The following is an 18012-nucleotide window of genomic DNA, read 5'->3' on the forward strand; positions in this document are numbered from 1 at the left end:
TGGAGTTGGAACCAGGAAAAGAGTCCAGATCTTATGTAGAGAGCCCAGTATTTGCTCAGTAAATTACACATCAACTATTGCCCTCTATATGTTTTACAGGGACAGGTGATGGGTGTCTGAAGAGATGGAAAGCATCATGGAGAAAAAAAAAAAGACTTGAAACAAGTACTGGGGCAAATGCCAAGGACATGCTCCACAGTTACAGTGGCTGAACTATTGATTTCCTAAGAAATTCAGGCTAAATTCTTTCATGATTAATATGTATCAGTCTTTATTCATTTGTAGGAAATTCAGTTCCTAGGAGAATGTCGCTTCCTAAATGGATGTCTCAATGCCTCCTAAAAATGTGACTGAATTTATTCTCTTGGGACTCACACAGAATCCACTCCTGCAGAAGATACTCTTCATTGTCTCTTTGTTCATTTTCCTGTTCACTATGATGTCCAATCTGCTCATTGTCATCACCATCTCACTCAGCTCTGCACTGTCAAAAACTCCCATGTACTTCTTTCTCACTCACTTGTCCTTCATAGATGCCACCTTGACTTCTGTCACCACCCCCAAAATTACCATTGACCTACTGTACCAGAGGAGATCCATCTCATGGGGTGGCTGCCTGACTCAGCTTTTTTTAGAACACTTCCTCGGAGGATCAGAGGTCATCGTCCTCACTGTCATGGCCTATGACTGCTCCGTGGCCATCTGCAAGCCTCTGCACTACACGACCATCATGCGACAAGGTCTCTGCCAGCTCCTGGTGGTGGTGGCCTGGATCAGGGGTATCCTGCATGCCACCATGCAGATTCTTTTCATGTTCATGTCTGAACTGACCTTCTGTGGTCACAATGTCATTGACCACTTCATGTGTGATTTCTTCTCATTGATGGAACTTGCCTGCAGTGACACCTATAGACTTGGAATGGTAGTGGCAGCTAACACAGGGGGCATGTGCTTGCTCATTTTTTCCATACTATTTGTCTCCTACATAGTCATCCTGAGCTCTTTGAAATCTCATGGCTCTGAAGGACGGTGCAGAGCCCTCTCTACATGTGGCTCCCATTTTGCAGTAGTGGTGCTCTTTTTTGGTCCTTGTGTATTCACCTACATGTGTCCTGTGGTCACTTACCCTGTGGATAAGTGGGTGGCTGTGTTTTTTGCAATCCTTACTCCCATGTTAAATCCTAGCATTTACACAGTGAGAAACACAGGTGAAAAATGCTGTGAGGAGTTTGTTTAAGAGGAGAGTAGCTTAGGATGCTCAAAATGACATGAAAGTTATGATTTATATACAAAGGGAGGATTATATCTGTTGTAAAACATTAAATTTAAGAAATTTTTCAGATGATTTAGTGGAAAAGAAGGGACAGAAACCAACATTTTGTTGTAGCCTGGAGGAAGAGAGACTAGAATCTGTCCCATGATGCAAGGGTATGGCAAACTGTAGGCATTTTTTAAGCACTTTTTTTTATTCTTTTTTAAAAATTTTATTTAAAGGCTATTTTAATATCTTATTATTAAATTTATTTTTTAATATTTTATCTAGAGGCCTATTTTAATTAGAGGCTAATTACTTTACAATATTGTATTGGTTTTGCCATACATCGACATGAATGACTTTAATGTACTTTACCATGGCTTCAGTGTTCATGTTTAAACTGCAAAATAGGCAATGGAAAGAATATCTGTAAACCACAGTTTGATGATTACAGTAAGTTTTTCTCTAGGGTCTTATTGCTTTGTTACTAAATTCTTCATATATGTTACTTGGATGAAATTGGATTTTCCATAGGATCTTGACTTCAGAACTTCTATATGTGGTTAGCCAGTGTCAAAGCAAGCACAGAGATAGAAATTCTTAGATAGATACATGGAGGAAGAACAGTTGAGTGAAGGAGTAACAACTTTTTTTTTGTTTGTTTGTTTTCATACTATGAATGTACCAAAAGCAAAACCAGAGACACCCACAAAAGGAGAACAGAATAATTCACAATATGTCTGTAATTCTCTCCTTAAAAAATAAAGGACACATTTTGAAATTAGTCTTAATTTGCTTAATTTTCATAACTATCTCCATGGATCACTTTTTTAATATAAATAATATAATATAAATAAATATAGATATAAACATTTTCCATTTGAAGACTTAAGGGACCATTAGAAACAAGCTTAGGTATCTTTTGCAAATTTCAAAAAGCTTAGGTTCTAAATTTCAAAGCATAGGTTCCAAAGCTTTTGATCTGTAGGTCTGCCACATACATGTACATCAAATTGACACTTTATTATCTATCAGGCACTTTCACATCAGTTCACTTTTCTAAATATTAAACTGGTAGATACATTATTATTATCCCAGTTTTCCAGAGAAACAAATTTAAACCAAGAGAGTTTTACTAATTTGCTTGACTCAATTCACATATGTTTTCTTTACAAAATGTGTCAGGAACTATTACACTGGAATTCAGGTTCCTTTCAAAAGTTTAACCTAAAAACTTGCAATCCAGGTCCTTAAAACTCAATTTTACTTCCTTTCAGATGAAATATAGGTGTCCATAGTATGCTGAGGCAGAAATCTATCTGCAGTCTTAATGATTCGATTTTTCCTTGGAGGCAGTGTTATCAAACGTGTTGTAGCCTTCTTTCACATGTGGCAATATATTTCAGCAGCACAAGTGTATTCCTTTTTTTTAAAGTTCAAATTATGCCACTTCACTTTACAAAGACCAGCATTAGTACAGTAATGCAATCTATAAATGAAAATAATATGAAAAAGACCACACATGTATATAATATATGAGTACACATTCTATATATGTATATATATCACTTTGCTGTGCACTTGAAATTAACACAAAATTATGAATTAACTGTACTTCAATAAAAGAAAAATGGAAAAATATCTAAAAACTCCCCAACATTAGTGTAAATATAGGCTGTCATTTTCTTTTCTTTTTATTTTTTTTACCTTTTTTTTTTTTTACTTTTTTATTTTATTTTTTAAATTTACAATATTGTATTGGTTTTGCCAAATATCAACATGAATCTGCCACAGGTATACACATGTTCCCCATCCTGAACCCTCTTCCCTCCTCCTTCCCCGTACCATCCCTCTGGGTCATCCCAGTGCACCAGCCCCAAGCATTCAGTATCATGCCTCGAACCTGGACTGGCGACTTGTTTCATATATGATATTAAACTAGTACACTGGGACGACCCAGAGGGATGGTATGGGGAGGGAGGAGGGAGGAGGGTTCAGGATGGGGAACACATGTATACCTGTGGTGGATTCATTTTGATGTTTGGCAAAACTAATACAATTATGTAAAGTTTAAAAATAAAATAAAATTTAAAAAAAAAAAAAAAAAACATGTTTCAATGCCATTCCCCAAAATCATTCCACCCTCTCCCTCTCGCACAGAATCCAAAAGACTCTTCTTTACATCAGTGTCTCTTTTGCTATCTCGTATACAGGGTTATTGTTACCATCTTTCTAATTCCATATATATGCGTTAGTATACTATATTGGTGTTTTTCTTTCTGGCTTACATCACTCTGTATAATAGGCTCCAGTTTCATCCACCTCATTAGAACTGATTCAAATGTATTCTTTTTAATGGCAGAGTAATACATGTCATTTTATTTTAAAATGAAAAAGCCATTTGTATTTATTTTCATTCATGGAAATAAGTCCTAAAGTAGGTCTTCATAAAAGCCAAATGGCTAAGGTGAACCTTCAGAAACTGGGGGATAGCTGCAATGCTTCTCTATGCAGGTAAACAATACCTCCATGCTCAGATATTACCAAATGTTCAAATTATTAATGAAAAAGCTCCAGTTGATCACTGAATTTGAGAAATTGATAATTGTGTAAAGTAACACACATTGTACTGGTGTGTGTTTCTCCTAAGAATCAATGGGGCAGAATATTTAGATTTGTTGTGTAAGGAAACTTTGGTTTAATCTGGAAACTTCATTTGATGAAAATATTAGGCATTAAGTGAAGGGAGTGAGCTCATTACCGTTGCAGGCCAACTATGAGGTACATTTTCACAGGTTCTTTACAAACTTTAACTCTATTATTGGAGGAACAAGTATCAGTAGAAACATTTTTTTTCTCCATTTTATATTAGAGGAAAATGTGACTGAATAAAGTTAAGCAAGAATAGGAAGGTTTTTAGGTTTGACTACCTCTATTCCTTCACTTCACAATACTCCTTGTTGTCATGATGTGAAAATATCAAAACACAGGTCTGCTCATTGGCCATGTTACCACTGAGGTATCCTTCTCTTATTTCATTTGTGGAGGGGAAGCACTTTCTTCCCTTCATCTCCCTGTTGATCTCCTTTTCCCAGGTTACTTACCCTACATGGATTTCTGTTATGTTAAAAAAAAAAAGAAAAAGTCATCTGATGATCTCTTTTTGGCAGATATATTACCCTTCATGAAGATCATGATAAATGGGATATAGGGGGCTCAATAAATTAAATTAAAATGTTGAATTTCAAATAAAATGACAACTTGGGTGAAAGAGACATCTACAGGAAAACAGAGCAACTCTGTTATTGAGGAAGTTGATACTTCATTAGAACATGAAAGAAACACCTTGAAAAGCTAAATAGCTGCTATTTTCCATATGGCTTTTTGCATTGTTATCCTGTAGTGTTCACTCATTACTGGGAAAAGTGGCTCCATAATCAATTCATTTTAGGAAATTTTCAGTTATTTAATTTATCCAAACAATACTCTTCTGTGTTTACAGTGGGTTAGAGAGTTATGGGAGCTGGATATAAAAATGTGGATAATTAAAAATAACAACAGGATGGTTTATAGGTGAAATTAAGATTCCAGTGGGAAATAGATGGATAGTGAGTGAACAAAGAAAGAAGCAAAAAAAAAAATATATATCATTTTGTTGGTAATAGGGAAGATGAGAAACATTTTATAAGAACAGGATAGAGGTGAGCATTGGATAGGGATTTATATAGTTATTGGAAGCATGGAAAGAATTCAGTTTGGTCTGAATTTAAATAGCCATATTAGCCCACCCCACCTTTTTAAAGAATAGGTCATTTAAAAATGTGTATTTGAAATGGGAGTAATAGTAGCTACCCAGAGTGTTTGCTAAAAGTGTCTACATCCCAATGTGAGTTCCAGTTTTCTCCTTCCAGCCTGGGTGGCTCTGCCCAATATCAGCAACTTGATCTGACTCAGACTCCATTCAGGTTTCTATTTCTTCTCAGACTCTGTATGATTTCATGTGTGACCTTTAAGGCTGGAGTCTGTTTTCTATAGCCCACTAGCTCTCTGGAAAGAAACTCTCACTGATTTTAAAGTCATATGTGCACGGGGGATTACCTTCCCAGTTCAGGACCCCTGAACTGAGTAGTTCTCTTTGGATCTCAGGTCCACTGGCTCCTTTGGGAGCCTCTCTGCAACTGGATTGTCTCTTGTTTTGAGTGTTGCCTACCTGAGGTATAGGGCATGACTACACCCTGTATCTACCACTCCTATTGGTCTTGTTGTGAATCCTCTGTATATTTTTAGTAACAGAAGAACTGCTAGTCTCCAGGTCATTCTAATCAATAATGATTCTGTAAATACCTGTACTTTTATTGTTTTCTTTGAGAGTTACATGTATTCTTTGTCCTTCTACTCCATCATGGCCACTTCACCCTGTATGTCTGTCTGTCACAACTATTAGAGCCTGGCACATTTATAAATGGTGTAACTTTTCATAAATTCCTTTGGCATCTTTTCTTGTTCTATCACTTTTCCTTTAAAACTCAACTAAACATTGCTTTTGCTTGGAAGACTTCACTGATTCCAGTTTAATTGAAATATTCCTACCCTGTGACCCTTTTGTCAATGTTCTAATAATATGATTTTTTACATTAGTTTGGGATAGTTTGATGTGTCATTGTGTATCATATCACTGGAAATAGGAAACTATGCCTTTTTAACTTGGTCATCACAATGTCTGTGCCACGTTGGACACAAATCAATACTCTATAAACTGTTTTAATTTAAAAGATAAATTAAACAAGTTTAACTTATCATTCACTTAAAAATTTTCCCGTTTGTTCCATAGGAAAACTAATTCTAATGTGTTAACTCAGCTCCTGTACAGACTTGCCAGATGCAAGGAACAAAATAAGTTATTTTATCCTCTTGGGCCTAATGCAGAATCCGAAGGAGCAGAAAATCCTTTTAGTGATGTCTTGCTCTTCTATATTTTGACCTTGGTGGCCAACCTACTCATTGCCATGATTATAACCATCAACAGGATCCTGAACTCAACACAGTACATTTTTGTTGGCTAATAATTTTTAGATCAAATGCATTCCTTTTCTTCCTTAGGAAGAATTACTATGAACAAAACTAGCAGAGGTGATTGCATTCCAGCTGAGTTACCTAAAATCCTAAAAGATGATGCTATTAAAGTGCTGAACTCAATATGCCAGCAAATTTGAAAAACTCAATAGTAGCCACAGGACTGGAAAAAGGTCAGCTTTCATTCAAATCCCAAAGAAGGGCAAGCCAAATAATGTTCAAGTTACCATACAATTGCACTCATCCATTGTCCTCAAAATTTTGAGGACAGGACACTCAAAATCCTTCAAGCTAGGCTACAGTGGTACATGAACCAAAAACTTCGAGATCCACATGGTGAGTTTTGAACAGGCAGAGGAACCAGAGGTTAAATTGCCAACATTTGTTGGATTATGGAGAAAGCAAGAGAGTTCAGGAAAAAATCTTATAATTCATTGACTATGGTAAAGCCTTTCACTGTGCGGATCACAACAAATTGTGGAACATTCTTAAACAGAAATACCAGACGACCTTACCTGTCCCCTGAGAAACCTACCTTTTGGTCAAGAAGCAACAGAGGCTGGACATGAAACAACTGGTTGGTTCAAAATTGGGAAAGGGGTACAACAAGGCTGTATATTGTCTCCCTGCTTATTTAAATTTTGTATGCAGAATATTGCAGATAGTAATTGCAACCATGAAATTAAAAGATGCTTACTCCTTGGAAGGAAGGTTATGACCAACCTAGATAGCATATTGAAAAGCAGAGACATTACTTTGCCAACAAAGGTCCATCTAGTCAAGGCTATGGTTTTTCCTGTGGTCATGTATGGATATGAGATTTGGACTGTGAAGGAAGCTGAATGCTGAAGAATTGATGCTTTTGAACTGTGGTGTTGGAGAAGACTCTTGAGAGTCCCTTGGACTGCAAAGAGATCCAACCAGTCCATTCTAAAGGAGATCAGTCCTGGGTGTTCATTGGAAGGACTGATGCTAAAGCTGAAACACCAATGGCCACCTCATGTGAAGAGTTGACTCATTGGAAAAGACTCTGATGCTGGGAGGGATTGGGGGCTGGAGGAAAAGGGGACGACAGAGGGTGAGATGGCTGGATGGCATCACCGACTTGATGGACATGAGTTTGAGTGAACTCCGGGAGTTGGTGATGGACAGGGAGGCCTGGTGTGCTGTGATTTGTGGGGTCGCAAAGAGTCAGACACTGCTGAGCAACTGAACTGAAATGATGCAGAATATATCATGAAAAATGCCAGGCTGGAAGGCTCACAAACTGGAATCAATATTGTTGACAAAAATATCAACAACTTCAGATATGCAGATGATAACACTCTAATGCCAGAAAGTGAAGAGGAATTTAAAGATCTTCTTGATAAGGGTGAAAGAGGAGAGTGAAAAAGCTGGCTTGAAACTCAACATTAAAAAATCTAAAATCATGGCATCCAGTCCCATCATTTCATGGCAAATAGAAGGGGAAAAAGTAGAAACAGTGACAAACTTTATTTTCTTGGACTCCAAATTCACTGCAGATTGTGACTGCAGTTATGAACTTAAAAGAAGCTTGCTCCTTGGAAGGAAAAGAATGACAAATTAGACAGTGTATTAAAAAGCAGAGACATCACTTTGCCAACAATGGTCTGTATAATTAAAGCTATGTTTTTTCCAGACATCATGTATTGATGTGAGAGTCAGACCATAAAGAAAGCTCAGCACAGAAGAACTAATGCTTTTCAATTGTGGTGATGGAGAACATTATTGAGAACCCCTTGGACAGAAAGATCAAACCAGTCAATCCTAAAGGAAATTAAGTATGACTATTCATTGGAAAAAATGATGCTGAAGATGAAGCTCCAATAATTTGGCCAACTGATGTGAAGAGTTGATTCATTTGAAAAGACCCTGATGGTGGGAAAGATTGATAGCAAAAGGAGAAGGGGGTGGCAGAGGATAAGAAGACTAGATAGCATCGCAGAGTCAGTGGAAATGAATCTGAACAAACTCCAGGAAATAGTAGTGGACAGAGGAGCCTGGCATGCTGCCATCCATGAAGCCACAGAGAGTCAGACATGACTTAGACATTGAACAAAAGCAATGCCAAATGAAATTTTTATAGAGTTGCTAGTTTCAAATTACTATCTATTTTATTACTTTCTCATTCTTTTTTTTTTTTTTTTTTGTAAATTTTTAATCATATTCTTATCTTTACCTTCATTCTATATACTGCCTTATGATCCAGCAATCCCATTGCTGGGCAAACACACTGAGGAAACCAGAATTGAAAGAGACACATGTACCCCAATGTTCATCGCAGCACTGTTTATAATAGCCAGGACATGGAAGCAACCTAGATGTCCATCAGCAGATGAATGAATAAGAAAGCTGTGGTACATATACACAATGGAGTATTACTCAGCCATAAAAAGAATACATTTGAATCAGTTCTAATGAGATGGATGAAACTGGAGCCTATTATACAGAGTGAAGTAAGCCACAAAGAAAAACACCAATATAGTATACTAACGCATATATATGGAATTAGAAAGATGGTAATAATAACCCTGTATACGAGACAGCAAAAGAGACACTGATGTAAAGAACAGTCTTTTGGACTCTGTGGGAGAGGGAGAGGGTGGGATGATTTGGGAGAATGGCATTGAAACATGTCTAATATCATATATGAAACAAGTTGCCAGTCCAGGTTCAATGCACAATACTGGATGCTTGGGGCTGGTGCACTGGGACAACCCAGAGGGATGGTATGGGGAGGGAGGAGGGTTCAGGATGGGGAACACATGTATACCTGTGGAGGATTCATTTTGATATATGGCAAAACCTATACAATATTGTAAAGTCAAAAAATAAAGTAAAATTAAATTAAATTAAAAAGTGAATAAATGTGAAAGCTTACTAGAAAAATAAATATATTTTTATTTATATCATTAATTTTTATGTTAATGATATAGTAAAATTATTTTTCATTAAAAATAAACTGTTTAGTGCTGTATTAATTTTATTCAATTTCATTTGTCTTAAATATGAAATTTTAGTATAATATCTTAATTTATTAAATAAGCATTATAGATAAGATGGTTAGTAATAAATACTAAATAAAAATCCATGCAAAGTGAAATAATGTAGAATAAACCTCCTCCCATCCCAATTCAGATTCTCTCAGTCCTTCCAGATGCAGTCACTATATTCTTTTCTTAAGATTCTTCAAGTAATAATCATAAAATTAAGCAAGTTTTTGAAATTTTGTACATATAGGTTCCAGAATTAGCGCTGAGTCAACTTTTGATGTATCTAAAATTTTAATTTTCGTAGTTATTGCCAGCATGCGAATTCATTTAGGCATGTATTCCTAGGTTTTAACTGATTTGTATTTCTTTTCCATGACTGCTTATGAATGAGTTTTATATGTTTTCTTAGATTGCTAATCTTTTCCATACTGATTTTGATGGTGTGTTCACTTTGACAATATTTATGCTTTCAACTCATAAATATGGGACATCCTTGTGTCTTTAATTTTTTTCATCAATGTCATCTAGTTTTCAGTGCACGAATCTCCAGTCCTTGGATCCATTTATTCCTATATATTTTATTCTGCTTGATGCTATTGTAAGTGGGATTATTTAATTCAATAATTAATTAAGTTCTGTTTTGGGTAGTTCATTGTAAATATATTTAGATACGACATTTCAATATGTTGATTTTATACCCTGAAAAGATGTTGGATTTGTTTTGCAGTTCTAAGAGTTGTGGTGTGATTATTTGCTTTTATATATGTAAGATTATGTCTATTCTGTAGTCTTTTAAATATGGTTTCTTGTTCTTAGTATCATACACATCACATTTATGCATATTAATGTGTTAATCAGGAGTTTATTCATTTTATTGCTGAATAATATTCCATTTTATGGATGTATCACCATTCTTTATCTTTTATCTTAACTAAGATACATGTTGACTGTTTCCAGCTATTTACAATTATGATTAAAACCGCTCTAAATATTTACATAGAGTTTTGTGAGAAAAGCAAACAGACCAGAAACAATATGCACTAATTATTTTTAAAACACTAGTTGGGAGAAATAAGAAACAATGATCAATAAAAGATAAGAAACAAGTTGAGTTCTCAGATTTTCCCATTTTACCTTTAAAAAGTTTCCATGTTGTTGTGCAAAGACGTATATCTCAGAAAGATCCTGGTAGATTCACTGAGTTGAGGACATGACTTTCAGAGTCTGAGGAGACCAAAGCACATAGAATTCTTAGGCTAGAACACTATGGAGGGCAGAGCTATAGACTTAGGGTTGGGAGGGTGGAGTTGGAGAGCAAGAGAGAAAGATTTACCAAAGACCTGGAGAGCTAGAGAGAGAGAATTCAGAACTAAAGAGCATACCCCTCAAATGTTTATGAGAGAACTGATCTGAGCTTGCATTTGAGGAAAATATCTGAGGCTGGGGAAAGATTTACCAGATGGATTAGAGAGAAGAAGGCTTGGTCCCCACATTGGGTAGGAAGAAAGCCTGTTCTCACCAGCTGGAAAACTCATAGTTCCCAGAGGCAGTGCTGTTGGTTGAATACTTAGAAAGACTTTACCTCAGTAGTAGGTCTTGATTAGTACTCACCTGAGCACTTCTGACGACCTGGCTCAAAACTGTATCAAAAAAATTTTTAAAAAATCTTAAAGAGAACATCCAAACAAATCAAAATAACTAACGTGTTCAGAACTTTGTACCTGTAATTGTGAGATATTAATCCTTATTTTCCTTTTGATGCCCTTGTTTCATTCTAAGAGTTATGTTTGGTGCATAAAATGCATTAGTATGAATATTAATTATCTCCTTTCTTTAAAGGTGTTTATGTAAGATTGGTACTATACCTGGATTAGTTGTTATGCAGAATTGATTAATTACATTTACAAACAATGAAATTTTGTGGAGAGGAAAAGAAGGATTATAAGCTGCTTAGGTATTAGATTATTCCAGCTTTTAATTATTTTTCTGTGTGTGTTTATAAACTTGTCTTTTTCTGTAGCATAGGTCCATTTTCTTTCAGTTGGCAGTGATGATGTCATAAATTCATTTAAGATATCATTGTGCCTGGATTTATCTCTGGGCTTTCTATTAAATCCACGCACATATGGACACCTTATCTTTGACAAAGGAGGCAAGAATATACAATAGATTAAAGACAATCTCTTTAACAAGTGGAGCTAGGAAATCTGGTCAACCACTTGTAAAAGAATGAAACTAGACCACTTTCTAACACCATACACAAAAATAAACTCAAAATGGATTAAAGATCTAAATGTAAGACCAGAAACTATAAAACTCCTAGAGGAGAACATAGGCAAAACACTCTCTGACATACATCACAGCAGGATCCTCTATGACCCACCTCCCAGAATATTGGAAATAAAAGCAAAAATAAACAAATGGGACCTAATTAAACTTAAAAGCTTCTGCACATCAAAGGAAACTATTAGCAAGGTGAAAAGACAGCCTTCAGAATGGGAGAACATAATAGCAAATGAAGCAACCGACAAACAACTAATCTCAAAAATATACAAGCACATCCTACAGCTCAACTCCAGAAAAATAAATGACCCAATCAAAAAATGGGCCAAAGAACTAAATAGACATTTCTCCAAAGAAGACATACAGATGGCTAACAAACACATGAAAAGATGCTCAACATCACTCCTTATCAGAGAAATGCAAATCAAAACCACTATGAGGTACCATTTCACGCCAGTCAGAATGGCTGCGATCCAAAAGTCTACAAATAATAAATGCTGGAGAGGGCGTGGAGAAAAGGGAACCCTCTTACACTGCTGGTGGGAATGCAAACTAGTACAGCCACTATGGAGAACAGTGTGAAGATTCCTTAAAAAACTGGAAATAGAACTGCCTTATGATCCAGCAATCCCACTGCTGGGCATACACACTGAGGAAACCAGAAGGGAAGGAGACACGTGTACCCCAATGTTCATCGCAGCACTGTTTATAATAGCCAGGACATGGAAGCAACCTAGATGTCCATCAGCAGATGAATGGATAAGAAAGCTGTGGTACATATACACAATGGAGTATTACTCAGCCATTAAAAAGAATACATTTGAATCAGTTCTAATGAGGTGGATGAAACTGTAGCCTATTATACAGAGTGAAGTAAGCCAGAAGGAAAAACATAAATACAGTATACTAACGCATATATATGGAATTTAGAAAGATGGTAACAATAACCCGGTGTACGAGACAGCAAAAGAGACACTGATGTATAGAACAGTCTTATGGACTCTGTGGGAGAGGGAGGGGGTGGGAAGATTTGGGAGAATGGCATTGAAACATGTAAAATATCATGTAAGAAACGAGTTGCCAGTCCAGGTTCGATGCACGATACTGGATGCTTGGGGCTAGTGCACTGGGACGACCCAGAGGGATGGTATGGGGAGGGAGGAGGGAGGAGGGTTCAGGATGGGGAACACATGTATACCTGTGGCGGATTCATTTTGATATTTGGCAAAACTAATACAATTATGTAAAGTTTAAAAATAAAATAAAATTAGAAAAAAAAAGATATCATTGTATTAACTTTCTACAATATGTGAAATCTGAAGTGATGATCTGCTTTTCAATCTTGATTCTGTTAATTAGGCATTTTTTTTCTTGTTTTCCCTTAGTCCATTTTCTAGAAACTTATCAATTTATTTAATGTTCAAAGAGTCAATTTTTAGTTTTCAATAGATTTGTTATTTTCAATCACTTTTGAATGAAGTTTGTATTCTCAATACTGTTTCTATACTACAGTGTTTTCTGGGTTTGTTTTAATTTTTCTTTTCTAATAAAAAGAAAACTCAGTTCATTCCTGAAAATACTTATTTATTGTTTTCTAATATTTGCCTTTGAAGTCATAAATTTGTCTTTACACACTCCTCTAGCTGTATACAGTTAATTTATATATACAGCATTATATTGTTATAGCTAGTCTTTCATATATATGTGTATATATATGTGTATATTTCATAGATGCCTTTCATATTTTTTAATACATGTATATCACACTCTTTATGTTGAAAATATACCTGAAAATGTTCATGATTAATTTCAGGCCTTTGTTTGCTAGGTAATTGAAAAATATTATACTTTTGTTATCAATTTCTAACTGAACTACATTATATGTATATATAAACTGTATGATATTGCAACTTGTGTCATGGTCTAGTGTATTTTCTACTTTGGTGAATGCCCCATGAGCATTCTGAGTTGAATGAAATAGCTCCATAATGTTTTCTCTTTCTGGACTTTGATAAACAGATTCTATCAACTTACCTGTCTGAAATTAGGTGACAATTTTATCTGCATTTAAAATAAACTTTAAATGACTTGCTCTGAAATTAGTATTCATCATTTTTGAAAATCAGTTCAGAAATAATCTTCAAAGACAGTTTAAGCTTAAAGAGATTTGCCAATTTTGAAGATCATAATTAAAATGAGGTTTTTGCATGTATCTTTTCTGCTCATACTGGACTTTTCTGTTTTAATGAAATGTTCTCAAGTTATTTTTTAGTATTTTCCCCCAGAGGACAGAGTTCTATAAGTTATTTTCTACACAATGACCATCCTTGCATCTCTGGAGATAAATTATATGCCCTCAGAATTATGATTATGGTCTCAAAGAATTTAATTAGAAAAAAAAATCACCATTAGAGATGCACTAATTGAATGACTCAATAGTAGTTACTTCAGTTAAATGTAGATAAAGTTTAGAATCATTTACCCTTATCACAGAGACAATTTGTCTTTAGTAGTAATCACATGACGGGCTTCTTCTCAAATCAAAGGGACAGAATCAAAGCACAATAATGTAAGTATATGAAATTATTCTCCTTCTTTCAGGAAATCCAAAGAACAATGCTGTATGAAAACAGGGCAGTCTAACTGATTGAGAACCAAAATATTGCAAAGGTTATTTCACTTTCATTGGTATAAATGAAAACAGCAAAAATTTATTGTGAACAAATCTTACATAATCTGGATAGTTTCCTCCATCAAAATATTGATTTAACATGTGTTTGTTATCAGCACACATTGCCCAATGGTGGATATTTTGAGCTCCTCTTCACAATCAAGATTCAGAGTTTTTAGGTAACAGGACATTGATATTCACTTTGAAAATCCAAACAATTTGAGAGTTTTTTTTTTTTTTTCTTTCCTTGAATGTCTGAGATGGATTAGATTTCCTGCAACCATAGAATATGTTGGTCACTTGGAACCAGTTCAAAGTCCAGTGATGCTGCATGTATCTTGTTCACTGTGTTTCCAGAGATGGCATCAGTGAACAAAAGTCAATGCTTTGAGAAGGCACTAGAGCCCAGAACGTGAGTTGAATGGCTTTCTCCATATGCAGGTAAACCTGGAAGTATATTTAGACACAAAATTCTGAACTAGGCTCACCATTTTGCTACAGTACATTGATGTTCTGAGAATTCAGTTATTTAAGAGTTTTATTTTGTGATTTTCATAAATCAGCCATGTTATAAACCCTTTGTGATTCCTAAAATATGTGAAGACTGATTCTATTTTGTTATACTTTTTTTAAGATATTTTCATATTTTAATGATCTGGAATAAATTTGCCTTCTGGAAGACATTCTTAGAAATTAATTTCAACTGTAACAATTTGGGGATATTTTCATGGGCAGATATTTGTAAATCTGAAGATAGATTCAATATGTTCTCTAAACATAACTTATTAACCTGATGAAATTAAAAGATGAAGCAGCAGCTTTACACCTTGATTCAGTGATATTTAAGAAAGTAATTTAATGCTATAGTAATCAAGCTGTGACTTCAATTTCTACTTCTTCTGTACATAGGTGAGCTTCAGCATCATATCACATGTTTGTTCACCATTTAGAGGTATTCTTCCTTTAACTTTCATTTATATTTTTATCTTTATTAGTTAATTGTTTATGCATATTTGTCAATTTTATATATTAACTGTATGTTACCGGCTCAGCTGGTAAGGAATTCGCCTGCAATGCGGGAGACCTGGGTTCGATCCCTGGATTGGGGAGATCTCCTGGAGAAGGGAACCCACTCCAGTAGTCTGGCCTGGAGAATTCCATGGACTATATAGTCCATGGGGTTGCAAAGAGTCGGACATGACTGGGTAAATTTCAGTTTCACTTGATATTTTTATTCATGTAAATTTGTTTCCAAACTACTTTTGTCTATTGGTGTTGTGGCATCATTTCCTAAATTCTTTAAAAAAAATTGAAATTGTCAGATATGTCTATTTTGTATTCAAAAATTCATTAAAAAGATTCTTCTACTTCTAGCATGTAATGTCACATTTTATTAAATGGAAAGTAAATGAAAGGTAAACTTTGCTTTCCTTTTTCATTAAATGTTTAATCAGTTTTTATTTTATATGTTACTAGCTTATGTACAATTTAATTAGCATCTTCATGGAAAGCTAGTTGTGGCAACTCATTTATTTAATACTGTGTCTTTTCCCCAGAAATATCTCTAATCACTTGCTTCTCCATGAGTTTACAATATTGTTAAGTTTAGGGACAATGTTTTAATCAGTCTGTATTATAATATCTGAAAGCATCAGAACATAATAAAACATATAAAAGACTTCAATAACTCATCTCTAATAATTTTATTCACAGGTAATTTGGTGCTGAACTCTGAACTAAGACATAAAGAAGCACCTATGGAACATAGGAATAATGCTATTGAGTTTGTCCTCTTAGGGCTTGCTCAGAGATCCCAGGGACAGAAAATACTGTTTGTGGTGTTCTTGCTCATCTACATTGTGACGGTGGTGGGCAACTTACTCATTGTCCTGACTGTGGTGTTCAGCCTAACCCTGGATGACTCATGTACTTCTTTCTTGGCTACTTATCATTTTTGGATGCTCTTTACTCTACAATCTTCACCCCAAATATGATTAAAAACTTCATTTGTGAGAAGAAAACCATTTCCTTCCAAGCCTGCATGGCCCAGCTTTTATTTTATTTTATTTTATTTTTATTTTTAAACTTTACAAATTGTATTAGTTTTGCCAAATATCAAAATGAATCCGCCACAGGTATACATGTGTTCCCCATCCTGAACCCTCCTCCCTCCTCCCTCCCCATACCATCCCTGTGGGTCGTCCCAGTGCACTAGCCCCAAGCATCCAGTATCCTGCATCAAACCTGGACTGGCAACTCGTTTCATACATGATATTATACATGTTTCAATGCCATTCTCCCAAATCTTCCCACCCTCTCCCTCTCCCACGGAGACCAAAAGACTGTTCTATACATCTGTGTCTCTTTTGCTGTCTCGTATACAGGGTTATTGTTACCATCTTTCTAAATTCCATATATATGCATTATTATACTGTATTGGTGTTTTTCTTTTGGCTTACTTCACTCTGTATAATAGGCTACAGTTTCATCCACCTCATTAGAACTGATTCAAATGTATTCTTTTTTAATGGCTGAGTAATACTCCATTGTGTATATGTACCACAGCTTTCTTATTCATTCATCTGCTGATGGACATCTAGGTTGCTTCCATGTCCTGGCTATTATAAACAGTGCTGCGATGAACATTGGGGTACACATGTCTCTTTCTCTTCTGGTTTCCTCTTAAAAAACTGGAAATGGCCCAGCTTTTTATGGAGAACTTATTTGGTGGTGCTGAGATTTTACTCCTGGTGGTCATGGCTTATGACCGCTTCATGACCATCTGCAAACCCTTGCATTATTTGACAATCGTGAATCAGCGAGTGCATATTTATGCTCTTGGCATGGGTTGGTGGGTTTTTACATGCTGTTCTTCATGCTATCTTTATTTACAATCTTCCCTTCTGTGGCCCCAATGTCATTGACCATTTCTTCTGTGACTTGTACCCCTTGTAAAAACTTGCCTGCACTGACATCCACATTACTGCCCTCTCATTAGTTGTCAATGATGGCACAATATCTGTGGTCATCTTTGCACTCTTATTCATCTCCTATGTGGTCATTCTGCACTCCCTGAAGAATCTTAGTCAGAAAGGAAAGCACAAAGCTTTTTTCATCTGTGGCTTCTACATTACTGTGGTGCTTCTCTTCTTTGTGCCCTGTATTTTTCTGTATGTGAGACCACCTTGTACTTTACCTGTTGATAAATCTTTGGCTGTGTTTTATACCACAGTCACCCCTATGTTGAACCCTCTATTCTATACTCCAAGAAATGGAGAAATGCAAAACGCCATGAAAAAGCTCTGGATCAGAAAAAGAAATTGAAGCACCAGGGAAAAGCATCACCTATTTTCCCTGAAGAATTGCTCTTCCCAGGAAAGTCATGTGTGACTACTAGGTCTCCTGAAATGAAGGAGACCTGCATTTGATTCCTGGGTTGGGAAGATCCCCTGGAAAAGGGAATGGCAACCCACTATAGTATTCTTGCCTGGAGAATCTCATGAACAGAGGAGCCTGGCAGGCTACAGTCCATGAGGTCACAAAAAGTTGAATATAACTGAGCAACTACCACACACACACACACACACACACAAAACAACACCAATAACAAATATCTCATGTTTAATAACTTTAGCAAGATGAAAAAAATTATTATGTGAATAATTCCAATGATCAAAAATATTTAAGATTTTCCTTCTTCAAAGTATATATATATA

General features: G+C 35.6%; 1 protein-coding gene and 1 pseudogene across 1 annotated transcript; both read left to right on the top strand.

Moving 5' to 3' along the window:
* Positions 1 to 319: 319 nt before the first annotated feature.
* Positions 320 to 1237, top strand: LOC104995134 (olfactory receptor 4C12-like). Its single transcript, XM_010848873.1, has one exon. The coding sequence runs from the start codon at positions 320 to 322 to the stop codon at positions 1235 to 1237; it is 918 nt and encodes a 305-aa protein (XP_010847175.1).
* A 14983-nt stretch (positions 1238 to 16220) lies between these two features.
* LOC104995151 lies at positions 16221 to 17620 on the top strand (annotated as a pseudogene).
* Positions 17621 to 18012: the final 392 nt, after the last annotated feature.

Source organism: Bison bison, unplaced genomic scaffold (genome assembly GCF_000754665.1).
Source record: "Bison bison bison isolate TAMUID 2011002044 unplaced genomic scaffold, Bison_UMD1.0 scf7180017864277, whole genome shotgun sequence".
NCBI classification, from domain to species: Eukaryota; Metazoa; Chordata; class Mammalia; order Artiodactyla; family Bovidae; genus Bison; species Bison bison.